This window comes from Colletes gigas, unplaced genomic scaffold, assembly GCF_013123115.1.
Source record: "Colletes gigas isolate AHSC1104 unplaced genomic scaffold, ASM1312311v1 Colletes_gigas_Sc00002, whole genome shotgun sequence".
NCBI classification, from domain to species: domain Eukaryota; kingdom Metazoa; phylum Arthropoda; class Insecta; order Hymenoptera; family Colletidae; genus Colletes; species Colletes gigas.
In genome coordinates this window covers 7,904,223-7,923,808 of record NW_025106631.1, presented here as the reverse complement: position 1 = coordinate 7,923,808, position 19,586 = coordinate 7,904,223, and the positions used below count along the sequence as shown (strand labels likewise).

Here is a 19,586-nt window from a genome sequence, read left to right as displayed (position 1 = left end):
CTAGTGCACCTTTTCACTTTCATTGCCAATGGACTACAGATCACTAAACTGTCGCCGGCATGACAGTTATGCGCTATACAATAAACTATGTGATTGCACGCGTCATTTTCTATAATGTTACTCGCAATCGCATCGCTGCCAGGTTAACGCAATTTATAATTATTAAAGTAATACCCGATCAGACCAGCTGGAAACGAGTCTCGACATATATATGTATAACGATATATCTAATATATAATTCTGTGTATATATAATATATCTATATATATATACGTATGTGCACGTTTGTTTTACGCTACAACACACTGTGAAACGGAAAAAACGTTAAGTACGTTATAATAATTACTATCTTCTTTTTTTTTTTTTCTTTTTCTTTTGTGTTTCTTTCTTTATAGTTTACAAACACTTTTGTAACTCGAGAGAGGACATTCTTACGCAAGCGTATACGTGTATAAAATCTATCCAGCTTAAAACGTACATCTCTCGTGGACCTCGCGCCGGAGCGATATTACCAGCTCGCTCGGACGTGCAATACGATGCGGCTTTTGAGCATCAACAAATATAACAGGGACAGAAGTGCGACAATCTCGATAATATTGTAGCGATCACGAAAATATATGGCTGTCTTGCTCGATGGGCACGCAAAATAGTCGATACGATTACAACATTAAACGATTTTATATTTAAGCATAGAACAATCTCCTAAAATAACATCTGCGGCAGAACCCCTGGAAGGTGTACATTTTACGCAACAAAATTTTCAAGAAAATCAATTTAAAAGATGCGTGAGTTGAATCATTCGACAAAAAAATACGTTATTCCGCTTACTTACGATCCAAAAATAATTGACACCTTATTTTGGTGACTGTATGCTGCGTATCGAGACGCTCCGTATACTAGCAAATTTCGATCTTCTCAATGTCTCGCCGTTGTAATTGTCCAGTTACTCTGCTCAACTTGCAATTCCTCTCGCGTAACGCACAGAACACTCAAAGTAATCTATTCGCGAAAGAACGGATTACGATCATAGGCAGGAAACGTATAAACCGTTAGCATCTTGGTAAATACTCAAAGCCGCCCGGAATGATTTTGCGATTCGGCCTAACATCTCGATAATGGACACGTTCTTGCGATTATCTTGTACCCCGTTTCGTATTTCACGGATGAAAACCCGACGGTAGTAGTACGCCTTCGAGGACTTTTCACGCGCCACGATGACATTCCCAACGTGTCCACGTTTTCGATCGTTCAATACCCTGATAGTATTACAATAATACGACTTATTTTATTTAGCGCGCCGTCGAATCATAATATCGCGTTTCTTTACTCGTAGACAGCCTCTCTGCAAATGTACAGATGCAATTCCATTAACAAGATAGTCGACGAACTCTGGACGTCGATTTTACGCACACATTCCTTTACAAAGCCACGCGTCGTCGCGGTGTTTAAACCCTCGGCAAAGGACGAACAATTTTTTCGTGCGTTAAATATATAAGCTAATGTATCTGAACCAGCTTCCTTCGTGGTCTGTCGATTTCGTTAGCAAGCCCAAGACCTTTCGTGTCTCGCGGTCTAAGAGGGCGTCGAACTCTACCGTTTCAGGCTCGCGGTACGCAAAACGAAAAACAGCGCTCGTATCGCAATTAACATTCGAAGATTTACACACACACACACGTATATCTGTTAAACATTCATTAGACGAATAGAACGATTTTCGGCTCGATACGCTTTTTCGAATCGAAGGACCTAACAAGACGACAACGTACGAACACAGGAATACTTTTTTTTCGCTCGTTCTGGTTTCAATAGAAAATATCGTTAATTCCCCTGGCCTGAATGCGACACGCAAACCCTTCCGGTCTCCCCTGATCACCGACGAACCCCTTCCGGAGAACGTTGCGTTACAACATCGCTGTCAGATTAAGCAAGAACGCAATCGAATCAGTGCCAAACCGCATCGACGACGTGCTTGTTAACTGAAAGGTATACGCAGTTTCAGTTACACAGATACGAGTACAATAATCAAGAAGCAAAACGATAAATAGGCGTGACGGTTGTATCGTGTGGGACTTTCATGCGACAACATCGGACGATTGTCTATACGCAATCGAGTTAGTGGCTCGTATTGCTTCGCTTAAAGCGTCGGAAGTTTCGAGAGATTCTCACCCTCGGGACATTTGTCTATCACGGGGCGCGTTTAGGATCTGTTCATGTAGCTTTAGGCTATATACTTGATACAAAATCCTTGTACGACGTAAAACAAAGTGTGCAGGATGGGTAGAAAAAGATTATGGTCGCTCAAAACCACTTACTTCATGGCGAGTCTCGTCGGATATAGCGGATGGAAGACATATAACGAGCTTGTTAATTAGTCAAGGGACTAATTCTGTAGAGTTTTCGCGACAGGTAGCGCAGTAAGAGTTTGAGTACACGAAGGGCGACAAACACATTTAGCGGTCTTCGCGTACCACTCGAATCTACCTCGGAAATTTCATTATATCTCTTCTACCCACTATACGCGATTTATACCAATGCTGTACGCGGGTGGAGCTTTTAATAAAGCAAGAACGAAGACAGGGTCGATGAAACGGTACAAGTTCTGGAACTGATATCGAACAAAGTTGGTTCGTAAAATTTTCGTTCGTTCAAAATCGCCTAAAGACGAGACACAGCGGTGGGGTAGTCGAAGAGCGCATCGGAGGCCAGATTTTATTCACGAACAACGGATACAAATTTTCGATCGATCGGTAAATTAACTTCTACGCGCGTTTAATATTTCAAACAAATATTCAAAGGAACAAAGCCGAGTCTAACATTTTTATTCGTTGTTCGAGAATAAAAATTGGCCAACTCCGTCGAAGGGTGGCCTCGAGCGACCAATATCTTAACGCCCTCGCTGCGATGACGAAATTTACTTATTCACTGTCGCCTAAATGCAAAGACAGTCGAGACGGTAGAGATTTTACGTACATATTATTTACGTACGTTCGCCTAGCACGGCGCTAGATCTGTTTAGATACACGATTAAAAAACAACGAGACAGAAGGGAGAGAAAAGCGCGAGGAAAATAGTCGCAAGCTCCGTTGCTTTTTTTTTTCTTTTTTTTTTGTCTATGGTATTGGTCCGATGGTGAGAGACTGTTACGCTATAACAGCACAGTTTGATCGTGGAACGGACGTAGATATTAACGATACAAGTGGAAAACGGAAATTGCGTACGAGGAACACGATGGGTTTCGGCGTTGCACCTTGAACGCGTTAATCAAAAAGCGTCGATTTTCGAAATCTTACTCGAGTATAAACGATATATTGTAACTGCATCGATAGGACCCTGACAATTCGTTTACGCCTCGTTCGAATTAATCTTCCTTGAAGCATCGACCGCGGTGGATCGGAAACGTTCGCGAACACTTTCAGCGTGACGACGCGGAATATCGATCAACGGAAATGATAGTCGACGCTTGCAGAAGCATGTGATTAGCCGCGCAACCCATCACCCAGCTTGGTACACGTTTACTTGGCCAGAAATATTCATTGCGTCGTTCTGGACTAGATTGGCGAGAAACGGATCGCGATCGCGTGGATTTAAAGTGACCTGGCGTGTCTTCGAATTTACACGATCGCCGTCTCTGTTCGGAAGCTAATGAAGAAAGGAACCCCCCTGGCACAGTGAACCGTGTGTCGTACGATTACGATCACGATTACGTGAGATTCATTCGCAACGCTCGTAACGGGTTAGTTATTTTATCGATGATTACTTTCAATGACGATAACGTGAAACATACTGCCGTTCGGACGAAAATTCTCTGACAACGGCTCATGCAAATCAAGTAATAAATTACTGGCTCGGTCGTCACATACACTCACACACACACGAAGGGCAACACGCAACACATGTAGGAGGAACCACACGCTTGGTTAAAGATACATACAGTATAACTTGAATTGGGTCAACTCTACTTAAGCGTTTACATTTAATTTATCGAATCTTGGCTCCGCACAGATAAGTACTCCGTCTAAATATACTTTTCAATTCGGTGTGCGAGAATAATCCTCCGCAATATATATATATATACATATATATATATACTGCGTATTTTCTCTACTCTTAATTGCCTGATTCTTCCATTAGAGATTAACGATCAAGTCACTCGAGTCGCCGATCGGAACTTCTAGTCGTCCTTAACGATGCAATCAACGGTCAATAAAGTTCGGTCAATCGTATCTCTGGAATCGTTCAATTCCACGATAATTTAGGTTCTTGTTTTTCTCTTTCGATTTTCTGGAAGCTGTCGTAACAAGAAACATCTTTTTTTTTTTCGTACATAGACCTACGCGAAAGGAATGAAATACTCTGCCAAAAATAATATCACAGCCTGGAGATGCGGCGGAAGACTAAGAACCACGGCTGAGGGCGTCGCTAAATCCAAGGACAATCAAACAAGAGAAAAAAAAGAACATGGCACGATCGCCAGAATTCGAATCGGGAAGTTCCGGCAAATGTTAAATGTAATACTCGTTCGTTACTACATTGCCTCAAGCGTGTAAATGCAACACAGGTGTTTAAAAGCGTACGATGCACGTATATTTCTCGATAAAAAACAAACTCACGCGTTTACGCAACTTTTGTTGATAAATACCATGAATTATTAGCGCTCCTTGTATCGGTCGAGAACGAGAAATATTTCGTCGACTTCAGGGGCATTGTTACGAAACACCAGAAAAAATATAAACATTTTCCGCTCCTTGACACGAAGCTGATTTTTTTTATGAAAAGACACGATAATTAAGAAGATTTTTCATCTTGTCGAATAAACTATAGCGACGAGTCCAAGAAATTTACCGGAGAAGAAACGTACCGTTAACTGTTACAATACTATAATTCGAACGCTCCCGAAGCTGAGAAAATATTTCTCGTTCGTATCGCTAGTAAAACCCTGTTGCTATTTTCCTCCGTTTCCATATAATAGTATATACGCAGATATATACTAGTCTCCTTATCCTTCCACCGTGATTGTGATATTATTTAGAAAGCTTATCGCTTATAATTGAGTTTCAGTCGCACAGTAAATACATAGTTTCGTAGTAAGAAAAATTACATCTGACCGGTCGGTGTAATTCGTCGCGAAAGAAACACGACGACCATACGCGGCCACGAAGAGTGACTAGCATACGCACTTGTTCGCACAACGTTCAAATTAGTTTGAAACCGTTTTTCTTCTTCTTTTTTTTTTTTTTTTTATCACGATGCTAGACGTATATCATACATGTATAACGTGTATCATACACATGTAACAAAAATAGGTTCATAGGTTCTTTTGGTCGATTCTGTTACCAGGATTCACCGATAAGACACACATAAACGCGTTGGAGACCGGAGTGCTCACTCATTTCATTCGCAGTGTCGCGTACAAGTTCACAACATCAATAAGTATAAAGATCTCGGATAGATAAAAATATGAGGGAATTAGAAAAATGTTGCTTTTGTCTGTTCCTGTCCTTAAACATCCGCGATAATCATCGTTAATTTGCAAACGCATCGGCACCGTATCCTGCGAAAGATATGACTGCGCGCTCGAGTCTGTATCAAGAAGAGACTGTTTATTTCTTGTTCTTTTTTTTTTCTTTTTTTTTTATCTGGCGATGGTACCACAATTTTGACGATGATTCGTTTATGAAGCAACATAGCAAAACGATGAATAACACATTGTGGTGACAGAGTACAACTCTTTGAACGAATTAATCAAAAAATTTCGCTATTCTTTGATCAAAAAATATAGCAATGTGCGTAACAGCAAGCGTTTCTATTTGAAATTGTAACAAACGACGATAGACGATAACAAATATAAATAATACAGAAATATAATGATTCAACACAATCTGTTGTGCGTGTCTATAAACAATTAAATAAACGGATGTCGTATTATACGCTACATAAATACATGTATACGTATCGTAATACTTTCTCGTTAACGCAAAGAGCAAATCGTAAAATTAGGAACATGGGAATTAGGAAAATTGTCCTGTTAAATGTATAATAGAGGAGGTGATTTCTCCGCAGGCGTTATTATATAAGAATTAGACGGAACGTGTAACATTTGAAACAATATATATCCTCTTGCTTTTTTTCCTGAAATCTAACTTAAATGCCACGTTCTCGTAAAAATAGTTACTGTATTCTCCGTTAAAAATTGTATCGTAGATACTAGTAATTGCTCTAACTTGCCTGTCGTGCTCTCTGCCCTTTTAATTCAATTCTCCTAACATAGCGTTGTGGCTACGATCGTAAGAAGCACACCGAATATCCGGATCTCAAAATATGCATTTCCGTTCTAATCTTCTCGTACAGCTAAGCTTGTATTTCCACGATAAGTTAACGATAAAAATTTTTCTACTATACCACGAAGAAAAATAATGCAAGATACACCGTCGGGTACCTTCGTTTTTATCTCGATCGAGAAGATCATCCAAGCATTAAAAATAATTTAATTCATTGATACTTGATGTCATCGTTAAAGCGGAATACAGTTCTCCAAGTGTCGAATGTAAGAACAAAGAACGGCGTAAAACGTAGATCGTTTGAGAACTGCGCGAGTCTGTCGATACGTTGCATCATCCCGAGTATTTCTTTTTTTCCGGAGAATCTTATTTGATAACTCAGACTTCTATTTTGTAAACGATCGAGCACACGACAAGATAAGGTAATACTTCTTGATCTGATGCAGTCTTAGAGAGTTCCATCAGTGCCCGTCATGCGGAATACGAACAGTCGAGAAAAACCTATACAAGTTTCTTTTTGTCCTTCAGTGTGTGTCATAGGTACAAACTTGGTAACTATTAACGACGATCCTTACTGGTACACGCCTAAATGAACAGTCATTACGAAAGTCGACTTGAGATGATAACTTGAAACACGCGGATGAGATTCATGTAAGTGACTGGTACAAGTTTTTTGTGCTCATCTTACATTACTGTACGAAAGTCGTATCCTTTGGTACAGCAGTGCAACGTATCACTACCTCTGGACAGTTCATCGGATATCGGTAACGTTAGCTTTGCTGCCAAAGATTTTAACTAGCTGATCCTCGTAATCGTCGATATTACGCTTCATGAGCTCCATACATGGCCCGAGTAATCGTTCGAAAGCTTCAACGTCCAAAACTGAAAAAGTCGTTTTTAAATGCCACGAGGGCGTTTCGCTAATTCTACTATACACACACAGCTAATATCTTCTACTGATTTCTTATTCAATGCAAACGAGTAAAACATCGGAAAATGGATTCAATTTTGTTCTACAAGCAGACTGTAACAGATAACTGCGCAATTCCGTAAACTAACGATGTTCTTTAAACGGCACCTTTCTTCAGATATCTTATGTATTTTGATTACGAACACGTTTTCTTGATAATGAAATTTTTGTTCTTTTGTTCGTCGACCGACAAATACGTTCAACAGCAACTTCTAACCGCGTATAGAGATATATCAAAAGAGTACTCACAGGCTAGCTTTACGTCACCTACAGCGTAGGCCGAAGCAGCGCGAGGTTTGTGTGTCACGAGCGCCAACTCGCCCAAGTACCCACCAGCGGGGACTCTATTAATCTGTAACAGCAAATAGAATACCAAATGACATCTATACAATCGACAATGTAATTAGCGCGCTAGGCTCCTAACAATCATGGCAGTACCAGTACCCGCCTCGCCGTTCCGAGCTATGTAGGTCAATGATCGTCGTAATTATGTTAGACGATGGAAAATGAAAATATTGCTTGCCAACGTACCTCTATCTCGCGACCGTGGTCTCCGAGTATAGTAATCCTAACGACGCCATCCTCGACAAAATACATTCCATCCGCTGTGTCGCCTTGCCTGATTATCTGCTCACCGTCCGAATACTGTTTTGGTACTAGGGCGTCCGCCAGGTTCATGCTTTCGTAAGACTGTAGGGAAATAACATTGTTACACATCATGTCTGTAGGTATCACCGGGCCCATTAATTCTTGCGGTTCAAAGAGAAAGTCACCAACCACGATGCAAATAGCGAACAAAACGCCTGCCAGAAGCTGCGACTTTCTCTACAAACCGCGACAATTAACGGATACCTGCACCCCGAATAATACTGTATCACTGTACCGTGAACAATCGAGGAATCATAAATCGTTAGCCGATGAAATAGCAGGAACCGGTATATTAAAATCAATTTGATCGGGTCGTCGATGAATTACACACAGAGTACACAAAGCTCTAGGTAAGCGACTATAATCAAATACTGTGCTTCGAAGCGTGGACCAATTCGACCCCACCTTACCAATTGTCTCTAACTCGTAGAACACGATTGAGCTTTTAAAGTGTTTGATGTCCCCGTGAACGATAAAGTCATTCGACTAACACAATACTCTGGTTATTCCGTTGTACTTGCCTTGAGAGATTTGAGCATCGGGACCTTGTTGATAAGATCCTCGTACATCTTGCGCTTCTTGTAGGCGGATTTCAGAAGAATACGTCGGAAAGTTTGCCTGTCCATGGCCCACAATGTGCCGTTTGTCACGGCCTTGATAGTAGCCGCTCTGGGCATATTGTATAGAAGCGCGAGCTCTCCGAAAGAACCACGGTTATCGTAGGTGTGTACCATGGATTCGACGCCCGTCTGCGGATCCTTGACGTACACCTCGAACTTTCCCCTGAAAAGAGCAACGGGACGAAGACAGGTGGATCAATTTTCCATGGTCGATTTTCATTCTCTGTTCGACGAGAGAGAGAGAGGAAAAATCCAATTACCTTTCGATGGCGTAAAAGTTGTCACCGTCGTCATTTTGCCGGATAATGAATTCTCCCGGCTGTACAGTTTTCTCAAACATCGCGTCCAGCACGTCCGCCATTTGTTCCTGGAAAAAGAATTCGCGCGATGCGCGTGTACGCGCGCTGTGAATATCTTACAGCTGGTGTCTTAATCTTTTCCAGCATTTAAGGACGCCAACGACGATCGTTACGGTTGCGACGAAACTTCAGATAACAAAATAAAACCTTAAACACGCTCTTGCGTAAATTGAAACGTCCGTAACGTTAATCAACATCGAAAAAATCTGTTCGGTATTGCAGGGAACGCGTGGAAATCGAGTCAAGGATAAACTGCGCCGTAAGGAGACTTCTGCGAGTTTGAAGACCGAAATTTGTTATAATTTAGGAATGTTGGAATGCTAGAAATATTGTGATGCAATTACGTATGCAATTATTAATGGAATCGAATTATGCTCGAGTTAATGCGAAAATTGTAGATATCGTGTTAAAAATAATGCCAGAGGCGTGGTAACGATCATTGGACGTTTATATTTGTATCTAGTCAGCTTGGTTCCCTTGGATAGTCTCCCTCTGAATCTAAATCCCAATTGAGCAGATTACACGTATTCATTGGCATTTCCACGAGTTGGCGCGAACTCTCGTCGATCTGTATTCCCGTTTCAATTACGAGCAGAGCAGAGTACGTACTATGTTTAACTTACCTCATCTAGGGCTCGAAACAGAAAAATATTCTTGACGCTCTCGCTAAGCCTCTGCCGTTGCTCGTCGCTTTTTGGATGTACCATCTGAAAACGACGAATAGTAACAGTAATTCAACAATGAATTCGAACAAAGGCTTCTTATTCAAATAACAAATCACATAATCTACGCCTATGCATATTACAATCTGCACCTTTTAAATAAATAACACAGTTAAAGAATAGAAAAAAATAACACGAATAGCACGTACGAGAAATGACCCACATAACAAATAATGCAAGTAACGAACAACGCAAGTAACGCGAATAATGAATAATCAACAATATAAATATTCATCCGAATGAAGCCTGTTTCAAAATATTACCGGGAGGAATTACGATCATCGCACAGCACGCGTCGATATTATAAATTAATTGCAGCGTAATCGATCGAAAACGTTAAGCCTGAACACATCTCTGTTATATAAAAAGAAAGGGTTTCCCATTAAGTACACGTGAATAGATTATACAGCATGGTAAGTTTAAAAACATAAAAAAGAAAAATCGAACTCTTTTACTATCTTACGTTCGGTTTATCGGTAATACCCGTGCACCAATATTACGGGAAAATAAATCGTTGGAATTCCAAGTTACGAGGGGCGAGAGATTCAAAAATTAACGCCGCCGTCGGAGACCTGTGATCGATTTTGTAGGAAATCGGGTGTCGGACTCTGCCTACAGATGTTTCGAATCGCGATCTGCTTTTTTTAGAAACCCAAGGCAGGGATAAACAAATCTGAGGCCGGATTTCGTTTCGCGTTCTATGACCTTTCCATTCGATGCTGGCCGAGATTAAAGACGATGGTCAATAGTATTTCGTTTCCACCGCGATCTTTGACCACGCTGACTATCTTACACGGCTTCGAATTTCCCACCTTTATCTCTGTTTGCTCGTCTTCTCGAACACCTGCTACCGTTACGGACGACAACGTTTCTCATTGACCTACAACGTGCGTTATTGCGTTCTCATTCTCGGAACGAACGTCTCAATTGATTCATCTGCATCCTGATCGCGCAATAATATTCAACGCTATTCCGAACTCCCGTAATTAACATTTTCAGCGCGCTAAATTGCCCGGTGACCATTTACCTCTTAAAAGCAATAATCGAGTTTTTATTCGTTTATCAAACATACACGTAACAAGTAATGAAACGGTGGTGGTAGTTGTGCGTGCATGTGCCCACAAAGCTAATGGGCAAAGGGCGCCGTACCTATATCATTATTGCCTCGAGCGTCAAAATTACATAGGCATGACCCTGCTTCTACATAAAGTAACAAACTTAAAGCACCGAGCATTTAATGGAAGATTTATGAACGTTGATTGTACATATTTGTAACGAAATCTATCGTGCTGACAATTACACTAAAATGTGATTTCCCTTTCGATCGATCGAGTATGGAATCTGAAACCCGTAAAATTTATTTTAGTACTTGACAGCATCGATAAAATCGTATACGTAAAAAATCGAAAATTATACCGAAGGTGAATTTCCAAGGTGTATCGTTCGCTTATTTACGTCGATAAATTATATACGTCGTCAAACGGCACAGGGTGGTCTGTCGGAAATAGAAAACGTAATTATCGTTTTCGAGATTGAAATTAGACGATTCCATAGAGCAAATGAAAGGTAGAACTTTAAGAGGCGTTTTCTACAGGGCAATCAAGATTATCGATGTTTCTGCAAAGCGAACCATATGTCTCTTTCTCCATGGGATTAAGGGTGCGTATACTCCGTAATTTAATGTAATTTACTTAATGCAAGGCTATCGTATCCGTGACATTGAACGCTTTGAATAAAATATGGCCCGTCGAAGAAGCGATCGTCGAGTATTGTTTTCCCCCCGCGTCGTCTCTAATATCCTCGACGACAATAAATTTAATCAGATGGTCGGTTTCTGACAGACCACCACGTATATTGTCGTTGCTCTTCCGATCAGTTTTAACGGCTCAAGTTCCCGATAATCGAGATCAACGCTGCTTTTGAAATGCTTTCGAGCAGTACGGTCCCGATCCGACAAGCCTACCCGTGTCTCTTCTCTCTCTTTCTCTCTAATTCACGAACACACTCACGTGCATGTACGTATATTATACATATGTAAGTCACGTCGGTACCAGGTTATCGAACACGCGCTCTGACGTCACAAAGGTACATCGCTCGCATCGTCGAGCAAAGTAAATCATCCCGTTTCGTCACCCGCGCAGCCTGAATACGGCGGTGTTTCGATAGGGAAGGATAAAAATGTTATTTTTCTATATTTTACGTATGCACACGTCAACCTGTTCGATGTATATTCGGCAGACGAAACTTCGACCTTCCGAATCGACGTCTTTTCAGAACCGCGTACAGTTTCCCCTGTTGCGATCGACTTATGTTATTATTCGAAGAAATCATAAAGCATCCACATTTAGCTCTTCTACATACGCTACGTATATGCACGTGTGCGATGTATCCGTCCGTGAGACACATTAACCCTGTTCTTTTCATGGTCGAATATACCGAAATAAAAGGATCTTTTCGATCCTTCCGCGACTCGACTCAAAAGTACAATGTATATCGATGTTTTTTAACGAATCCTCGATGTTCTCGATCTCCGAGATTCCGATCCTGGCTCCTCTGTCATCGATTAAATTGTATCAATCGATTATCAATTCAATACACGCAGCTTTCGTTCGAAGATATCGACAACACGGTTCCTCGCGTAAAGCAACTAAGAGCAAGATACGTACGACAACAAAAGAAATGTCATTAAAAAAAAAAAAGAAACTATGATTGTTGATGTAAAAGAAATATTTAATGAAAAACGAACACACTGACATACCTTGGCTAGATCATCTTCCTTATCTTCCTCAGGATTATACGTCTCCGTAAAAATACTCTTCCTCCTAGTCGCGAACCTTCCGACCGGTGGTTCTGTAACGAGTGAAATAACCTTGAATGTTTAATTTCAAATACGCACGATAACAATATGCTTTCTTCTTTATTAAATAAACTCCGAAATTCTATAAAGGAACGATTTATGAACCTAGGTGGGTAAACAGATTAATATGGTAAATAAAGCGAATTGGAAATATTCAAATTTCCACGAGCAATTCGTAAAATGATTTATAAATTGAGTAGAAAGAATTGTACCGATATCCATTGATACGCGTGTATGCAAATTTTTTCACGAAACCGCGAAGACTGCTGACACCGGTCAAGTTTCACAATGACAAACGAAAGAGTCGAATTTCCAAATCGAAGCGGTACCGTTAACGGCGCGCTAAAAACTAGGCGGCAGGTTGTTCGTATCGCTCGGTCGCGAGACGAATACTCGACGCGTTGGGAGGTCGCATCCCGAATGAAAATTCACTCGCTCACCTTCATCGACAGACTCGTCCGGCGTAGAGGAGCAGGTCTGCGCATTGGGCTGAATCAACTGAGTCTGACGGCTATCCCGAAGTTGCGTGAAAAAATCAACGGCATACTCGACAATATCCACCGGTTGCTGTAACAAATAGCTGATCGTGAACTCCAAAAGAATGTCCCGCAGCTCGTCTGGCACCGTGATTTTGCCAGCGTTGCGTTGACAACTCATTTTTCTCCCACCGAAACGATGTTCGAGCACACGTTACAATGGCATACACCGGTAACTAACGAGATGGCCAACGAGTCGTAAACTGGGTCTTTAATTGCCGCACGAGCTAGTTTAATGCACGGCTCTCTGTGTGTCACTTGTCAAACGACGAACAATTTCTATCGCGTATGTACTTCTGCCCTCGCGAGGCCAGGAGAACGCAAGCCCCACACGCGTTCCGCTCACTTTCGCGATGGGCTAACACTTTCGGCACAACTCGAACGTTATCCGATCTCACTGAATCGCGTTGCCCCTTTCGTCACCAATTTTCAACGATTTTTTTTCTCTCCGACACTACATGAAGCTGCACGAACAATACGACAGGCCGAATCGAGGGATGCGACTCAGTCGCAAAGATGGCGACTGTTTCACGGCACGGATCTTGACATTTAACAGAGGGATCGCGCTGGACATTTAATTGATAAACTTGTAGGCAAATTGAACATCATCGAAGGGCCCCAATTATACAGATTATACGCCAATATCGAACTCTGTGCAGCTCCTGCAAAATACTACTCTTTGAAGATATCGCGAGAATACAAAAAACTGCCCGACCAATGAAACTATTGCTCTTCGATGTAACGGTTTCTGTATCGATCTTCTTATTGGTTGGCGAAGATTCCAATCGCAACACTACTATCAATGCCCATTGTGTATAAGATTAATTAAATTATTTAGTACGATTTCTATGTCTTTGAAAATAACTGACAATAAATTTTATTTCATATTTAAATAAGAAATATCGATTTACGATCAAATTTCGTACAACCTAAAGTTCTGATTCTTAAGTCTATTTGCAATGCACTCGAGTTTGCCCCCTATGGGCAGTCGTGCGAAATAATTTTTACTAATTTGCGCCTTGTGACCAATTCTAGGTTTAAATTGAAATATTTACATCTATGACGTTAGTATATTCCAACACGTGCAACTTGTAAGTCAGCAGTTGAAGTAATGTTAGAAAATATAAAATAATTTGCAATTTATAGACATAACGAGTACTCTAAACTATTAATTATTATTTTGTGGTATCCGTTCATCCAGAATATAAAACGATAAAGTGTCTATTTATTTTGGTGTAAACAAAGATTCAAAATAAATATTTGTCAAAAATGGCGGGAAAGGAGCAGTTCGATGAATACCTAGGTGGATCTCAAAAGTTACCGAAAGAAGTACACATTAAAAAGCTTGTCTCTTCGCGAGCCAGTGAAATTGCTGCAATGACGTATTCTATTGGTACGTTGATCGATACTTGATTTTATTTTAATCAGTATTACGCTACATTTATATTTTTCACTTTCAAATGTCGAAAACTTAAGGCCTCGCGTGGCTTATAAAAAATAAAATTCTATGCGTATAACACTAAACAATAAAATGATTTAGTTTCAATATTTTTATATGTACAGAAAATCCTCAACAAACGAAACTTGTATTTCAAAAGCTTCCGGTGTACATGCGTAGACGCGTAATGTCCCATAACGTGAAGCGTTTACCGCGCAGACTGCGGGAAGCCCATTTGAATCAAATGACTAAATCCGGTTTACCGCCTAAAATTAAAAGACCGTCGCGTAGGTATCGTAGACGACCACGTAATTTACTTTCGGAATACAATCGAAGGCAACGAAACAAAGTTTGGCTGGAGACACACATTTGGCACGCAAAACGTTTTCATATGGTCGAAAAATGGGGCTACAGAATCGCGAGTCACGCGAACGACAAATGTTTTAAAGCCAATTACCGTGCCGTTGCGAATCACTGTTTGATACAGGATATTTCTTACTATACGTCCGTCGAAATAAATGGTCCAGAATCAATTCTGATAGAAACTTTAAAAGATCACTGCAATCCATTCGAGTTAACGTTCGCCGCAAAGATTTTTATTAGCGGTACTCGAGAAGGAACCCTAATGTTTTTTAAAAAGAACGGCTATCCTCGATTTCCGATCGGTCATATTCACTTCCTGTGGAGGCCAAATCATTCTGATTTAAGGACGATCTGGATTTGGGTACATCCATCTTTTCTCGACGACTTCGTCGCAGAAATTACATCGAGTTTCAAGTTCGAATCCGACGATGTAATTTCCACTGCTACGAGTAATCAAACCATAAAATCCGACTCGTACGTCAACGAGAAAAATTGTAAAATGTGTATTCGTAAGAACGCTTTGAATCGATTTCGATTTTACGGACCATTAACGATAAACGTCTTAACGAACGCTTTGCGATTGCCGAATTTTGATGAAAAATTTTGTTCAAAAACGAACGATACTAATGTAACAGGGTTTGAAGAAAATCAAATGGATTGTGAGGAAGAGATTCAAGGCTCTAATAAGTCCTGGCATATAGAATATTATAATAATCAAGAGAATATTGAATCTTTGAAACTTCAAAAACAGCTGTGGCAAATATTAAAGACATTACAGTCTCCTAGTCAATTACCACCAAATATTGTTCTTGGATTTACAGTCTTAGATCCAAGGTTTCATTTACCTGAAAAAAGGGTAAAGCCACTGAGAAATGTACAGACAGTTAAAGTAATGCCAGTGCCACCCTCGAAAGCAAATTCTAGTCCAATTTGGGAACAAGAGATAAGACAGAAAATTACCAAAGCATGCGTAACAACAAGTGCAATTAACAAGCTTAGGAGTGAGTGTTTAGTTCCTGGTATAAATAATGACAAATATTTTAACGAAGAGATTATAACAAAGATTCCCATACTCCTAATCCAAACACCTGGGACTGGTAACACAGGTACTTGTAGAGTGATTCTGAATTTATATCGGATATAAGAAATTTAAAACTAATGTTAATGTTATTTTAATAGGTTTAAGTTCTGCCATAGATCTAATTCTTCCAGCAGGTTGGGCAATGCCATTTTGGCTTGCTTGTATATTTCGTTGTGTAAGAGTTGGTGCACTTAGAGAATCAAAATCTATTGCATTTGAATATGGACACATGAAGTCACCAGAGATCAATGATCCAGACACACCTGCTTATACAAGAGAAGCATTAGTTACTAAACAAGAATTAAAAGAAAAATATTTTCACTATCCACCAAATAGACGTGTAAATTTTATAAAACTTGGAATTTCTAGTCCCTTTTTTTGCGAATGGAAGATTTTAATGAAAGAATGGACAGATGTAGAGGACTTTTTTGTATTAAGGAATCGTACATTATTGCAAACATTGCAAGAAAATTTATCAGTCGACAAAGTTCACAAAAGCAAATACAATAAATCAGAGAGCCATATCCCAGATCTTAACCTAGAGAATTTATTTGAAAATAAAAACTGTTTAGTTCGTGTTAAATTATCTGTTTTACAAAAGGGACGTCCTAGAAGATTTGCAATAATATGTATGCCAAAATCTGAAGATGTAGAAAAATTTAGAAATAATAGAAATTGGTCAGGACCCGTAGAAAAAATAAATCGTGACTTGAATGAAATTGTAAGAAAAGCTTCGAGAAAAACGCATGTAGCTCTTTTAAAACGTTTGAAAAAACAAAGAATACGTCATAGAAATTCATTAACTAATAAAATAGATCAAATTTTGACCGAAAGCTTACAAATTTCGGATTACCAAAACAAGTCGAAGGAATTACTAGAAACAAGTCGTGAGGTTATACGCAAACAATCTCAAAAGATGTCACAGTTATATCTTCCTGATTGTGTCAAAGTAAAACATTCCTGTGACCGAAAGGTTATGGGATACATAACAGAAGGTGATTTTTCTTTTGCGAAAGCGAAAGGTACAGGTTTAGGATACGTAACCTTAAATTCACTACTTGAATTGGTTAACAACACGTATACCTTTGTCCTTGTCAGAAATACTCAAACAAGACAGTATAGAATTGCTAAATTAGAAGTGATAAAGTAAATAAATTATTACTTCGCAAACCATCACTGACCGTTAAACATTCGCCATTGCAATGACTAAGAACTTCTGTTAAAAAATGTTTATGCTTACATTGCTGTGACTACAATCTATTACGTCTATTTTGTCGTAATTAAAGTGTATGTTATATAATAACAAAAACAAAAAATTGCAAGTATAAGTGTAGTTATTTAAAAAAATAAAACGATATCTGATAAACTTCCATAATTTTTTTCGATTATATCCGATTAATATTTTAAGTAACGACACTATGAAACACGCCCGTGTACTACGCATATTAAGTTAGCAGCACTACTCATCACTAGAACTACTTATCCTTCCCTTTAAATAAAATTATTATAAAATACGAACAAATGGCACGCGTGGCTGTCGTAAGTACATTATAAAATATATAGTCGAGTGAATTTGTTATTCAAGTCACTTGTACGTATTTCTTATTACACGAAACATTTAGGTAACTGGAGGAAATAAAGGTATTGGATTTGCTATTGTGAAAGGTCTTTGCAAGCAATTTGATGGAGTTGTATATTTAACGGCTCGTAATGTAACGCTGGGATTAGATGCTGTTAAACAATTAGAGGAACAAGGTTTATCACCAAAGTTCCATCAACTCGATGTTACAGATGAAAATAGTATTAAATCCTTCCGTGATTACTTGCAAAAAACACACGGAGGACTAGATGTGCTAGTCAATAATGCTGCTATTGCATTCAAGGTGATTACAGACTAATTTATTTTTCCACTTTCTCGAAAAAATATAGTAAATATTCACTTTTGCGTATACAGAATGCTGCTACAGAACCATTTTCACTGCAAGCTGAAGAGACAATAAGAGTGAATTATTTTGGCCTAAGGAAAGTGTGTAGTATACTTTATCCACTATTAAAACCGCATGCACGTGTAGTTCACCTTTCCAGTTCTGCTGGTCGTTTATCATTGATTCCCGGTGAATCGTTGAGAAAAAGATTGTCTTCGAAACTTACAGAAGAAGAATTGGATAACATCATGCATGAATTTGTCGAGTATGTTGAACTATCCAAATTTTTTAATTGGTATAACAAACATTCGTTAAATCTTAAAACAAGTACTCTTTCAGAGCTGCAAAGACAAACACACACTTGGAGAAAGGTTGGGCAAATTCTGCTTATGTTGCAAGCAAAGTAGGAGTTTCTGCTTTAGCTAGAGTTCATCAAGGTATGTTCAACTTGGACTCGCGAGAAGATATAGCAGTAAATTCTGTGCACCCTGGCTATGTTGACACTGATATGACCAGTCATAAGGGACCTTTGACACCTGATCAAGGTGCAGAGGCTCCTATTTTCTGTGCATTATTGCCAGAAAATACAGACATCAAAGGCAAATATATCTGGCACGACAAGTCGTTGGTAGAATGGACAAAAGATACATAAATGTGCTAATTACAACACATTGTATGAAATATGCACAATAAAAATTATGTTTTTTATCACTTTACATACTTATACATACAAAAATTTATTTTTTATATATTCACTGTGTATTAGTATTGATTTGCATAATAAAACTGAAATCAATGTCATTTTTAAACCTAAGAACGATATTGATTATCTTGCTTGGACTGCTGCCTCCTTGCGCGCAGCATCTTGCAATAGTTGAGTATCCACTTCATCTCCTGGCAACTGTACATAGCGTACTACAGATCCTCGAATGAAACAATTTTTCACAGACAACTAAAACATAATATACATTTATATTCCATAATGAATTCCTAGAAAGTTTTAAAAACTGTTAACATTACAAACCATATGAGGATATTTATCTGGATCAGCTACGCTTATGTCTGTCAACTTTATGTTCAGGTACTGATCGACAGAGTGTAGAGTACCACAAATGCTAAAAATAAAATAATCTTGTTAGAAAATTTCATCAAGTATAGTTCTAATGCGTATTTACTATTAACTCGCCTGAGGTCATTTTTCAATTCAACGACAACATCCTTTCCGATCAAGGATTTAAAGAACGAATAGAATAACTGCAAATAAATGCTAAAATAAAATTACTTCGGTCTGGTAAGAACGAAGGTTAACCGGTCAACGGAAAACTGTGAACTTACCATTCTTGATAAATTAAAAGTATTTAGTTTCCTCTAACCTTTTTGATTGTATTATTTAAATAACATAGTGCAAATAGAAATATTATTTATATTTAAGATTACGTTCGCTTTGATTATTGGTAGAAAATTGTTATGTTGACAATTTATTTGAAAGTGTCACTGCACACGTTTTCGAGTTTACGTTTCAATGGGCATTAAGTTCGATATCTGTCTCAAACGGTCCGTCCATGACTTTGATTCCAGAAAGAGTTTACTTGTATTTGTAATCGAACGCTATCTGTTTATTGATCAAATTACAGATAAAAGATAAGAATTAATCTAATATAATAGTACTCTGTTAAATATTTCACTCGCATTGAATATTTATTTTACTTGTATTACACTTGTGATTGGAGGGTCTTCCATCGGTACGTAGAACGCCACCAATCGTTCTTTATACGTAGTCTTGAAGAAT

At 39.0% G+C, this 19,586-nt stretch overlaps 4 protein-coding genes across 5 annotated transcripts; 2 read left to right on the top strand and 2 right to left on the bottom strand.

Moving 5' to 3' along the window:
• Positions 1-2,967: 2,967 nt before the first annotated feature.
• Positions 2,968-13,500, bottom strand: LOC122403737 (cAMP-dependent protein kinase type II regulatory subunit). Of its 2 annotated transcripts, none has more exons than XM_043407457.1 (8): positions 12,895-13,500; positions 12,356-12,447; positions 9,499-9,582; positions 8,777-8,883; positions 8,418-8,679; positions 7,780-7,938; positions 7,498-7,600; positions 2,968-7,160 (listed from the first exon to the last, which is right to left on the bottom strand). In XM_043407457.1, the coding sequence occupies exons 1-8, from the start codon at positions 13,109-13,111 to the stop codon at positions 7,030-7,032; spliced, it is 1,155 nt and encodes a 384-aa protein (XP_043263392.1). In that variant the 5' UTR covers positions 13,112-13,500; the 3' UTR covers positions 2,968-7,029. The 2 variants fall into 2 exon arrangements, with proteins under 2 accessions (XP_043263392.1, XP_043263401.1); XM_043407466.1 differs by lacking the exon at positions 12,895-13,500 and adding an exon at positions 12,667-12,851.
• A 650-nt stretch (positions 13,501-14,150) lies between these two features.
• LOC122403719 (ribonucleases P/MRP protein subunit POP1) lies at positions 14,151-17,030 on the top strand. The gene is made up of 3 exons (XM_043407434.1): positions 14,151-14,383; positions 14,554-15,897; positions 15,971-17,030. Exons 1-3 carry the CDS (start codon positions 14,260-14,262, stop codon positions 17,020-17,022), a joined length of 2,520 nt encoding a protein of 839 aa, XP_043263369.1. The 5' UTR covers positions 14,151-14,259; the 3' UTR covers positions 17,023-17,030.
• A 25-nt stretch (positions 17,031-17,055) lies between these two features.
• On the top strand, positions 17,056-18,599 carry LOC122403747 (carbonyl reductase [NADPH] 1-like). The gene is made up of 4 exons (XM_043407477.1): positions 17,056-17,411; positions 17,495-17,755; positions 17,827-18,062; positions 18,137-18,599. Exons 1-4 carry the CDS (start codon positions 17,394-17,396, stop codon positions 18,447-18,449), a joined length of 828 nt encoding a protein of 275 aa, XP_043263412.1. The 5' UTR covers positions 17,056-17,393; the 3' UTR covers positions 18,450-18,599.
• LOC122403754 (U6 snRNA-associated Sm-like protein LSm2) lies at positions 18,474-19,569 on the bottom strand. Its single transcript, XM_043407488.1, has 5 exons — positions 19,505-19,569; positions 19,133-19,409; positions 18,984-19,051; positions 18,822-18,912; positions 18,474-18,749 (listed from the first exon to the last, which is right to left on the bottom strand). The coding sequence occupies exons 2-5, from the start codon at positions 19,133-19,135 to the stop codon at positions 18,624-18,626; spliced, it is 288 nt and encodes a 95-aa protein (XP_043263423.1). The 5' UTR covers positions 19,136-19,409; positions 19,505-19,569; the 3' UTR covers positions 18,474-18,623.
• Between the last annotated feature and the right edge of the window lie 17 nt (positions 19,570-19,586).

Coding starts and splice junctions, on each gene's coding strand:
- LOC122403737 (XM_043407457.1), bottom strand. CDS start 13,111: ATGAGTTGTCAACGCAACGCTGGCAAAATCACGGTGCCAGACGAGCTG. Junction 8,884..9,498: donor TGTTTCGAGCCCTAGATGAG/GTAAGTTAAACA, acceptor TTCTTTTTCCAG/GAACAAATGGCGGACGTGCT. Junction 8,680..8,776: donor AACTTTTACGCCATCGAAAG/GTAATTGGATTT, acceptor TGCTCTTTTCAG/GGGAAAGTTCGAGGTGTACG.
- LOC122403719 (XM_043407434.1), top strand. CDS start 14,260: ATGGCGGGAAAGGAGCAGTTCGATGAATACCTAGGTGGATCTCAAAAG. Junction 14,384..14,553: donor TGCAATGACGTATTCTATTG/GTACGTTGATCG, acceptor TTATATGTACAG/AAAATCCTCAACAAACGAAA. Junction 15,898..15,970: donor ACCTGGGACTGGTAACACAG/GTACTTGTAGAG, acceptor TTATTTTAATAG/GTTTAAGTTCTGCCATAGAT.
- LOC122403747 (XM_043407477.1), top strand. Junction 17,756..17,826: donor ATGCTGCTATTGCATTCAAG/GTGATTACAGAC, acceptor TTGCGTATACAG/AATGCTGCTACAGAACCATT. Junction 18,063..18,136: donor ATCATGCATGAATTTGTCGA/GTATGTTGAACT, acceptor GTACTCTTTCAG/AGCTGCAAAGACAAACACAC.
- LOC122403754 (XM_043407488.1), bottom strand. Junction 18,913..18,983: donor GAATTGAAAAATGACCTCAG/GCGAGTTAATAG, acceptor TTTTATTTTTAG/CATTTGTGGTACTCTACACT. Junction 18,750..18,821: donor CAGATAAATATCCTCATATG/GTTTGTAATGTT, acceptor ATTATGTTTTAG/TTGTCTGTGAAAAATTGTTT.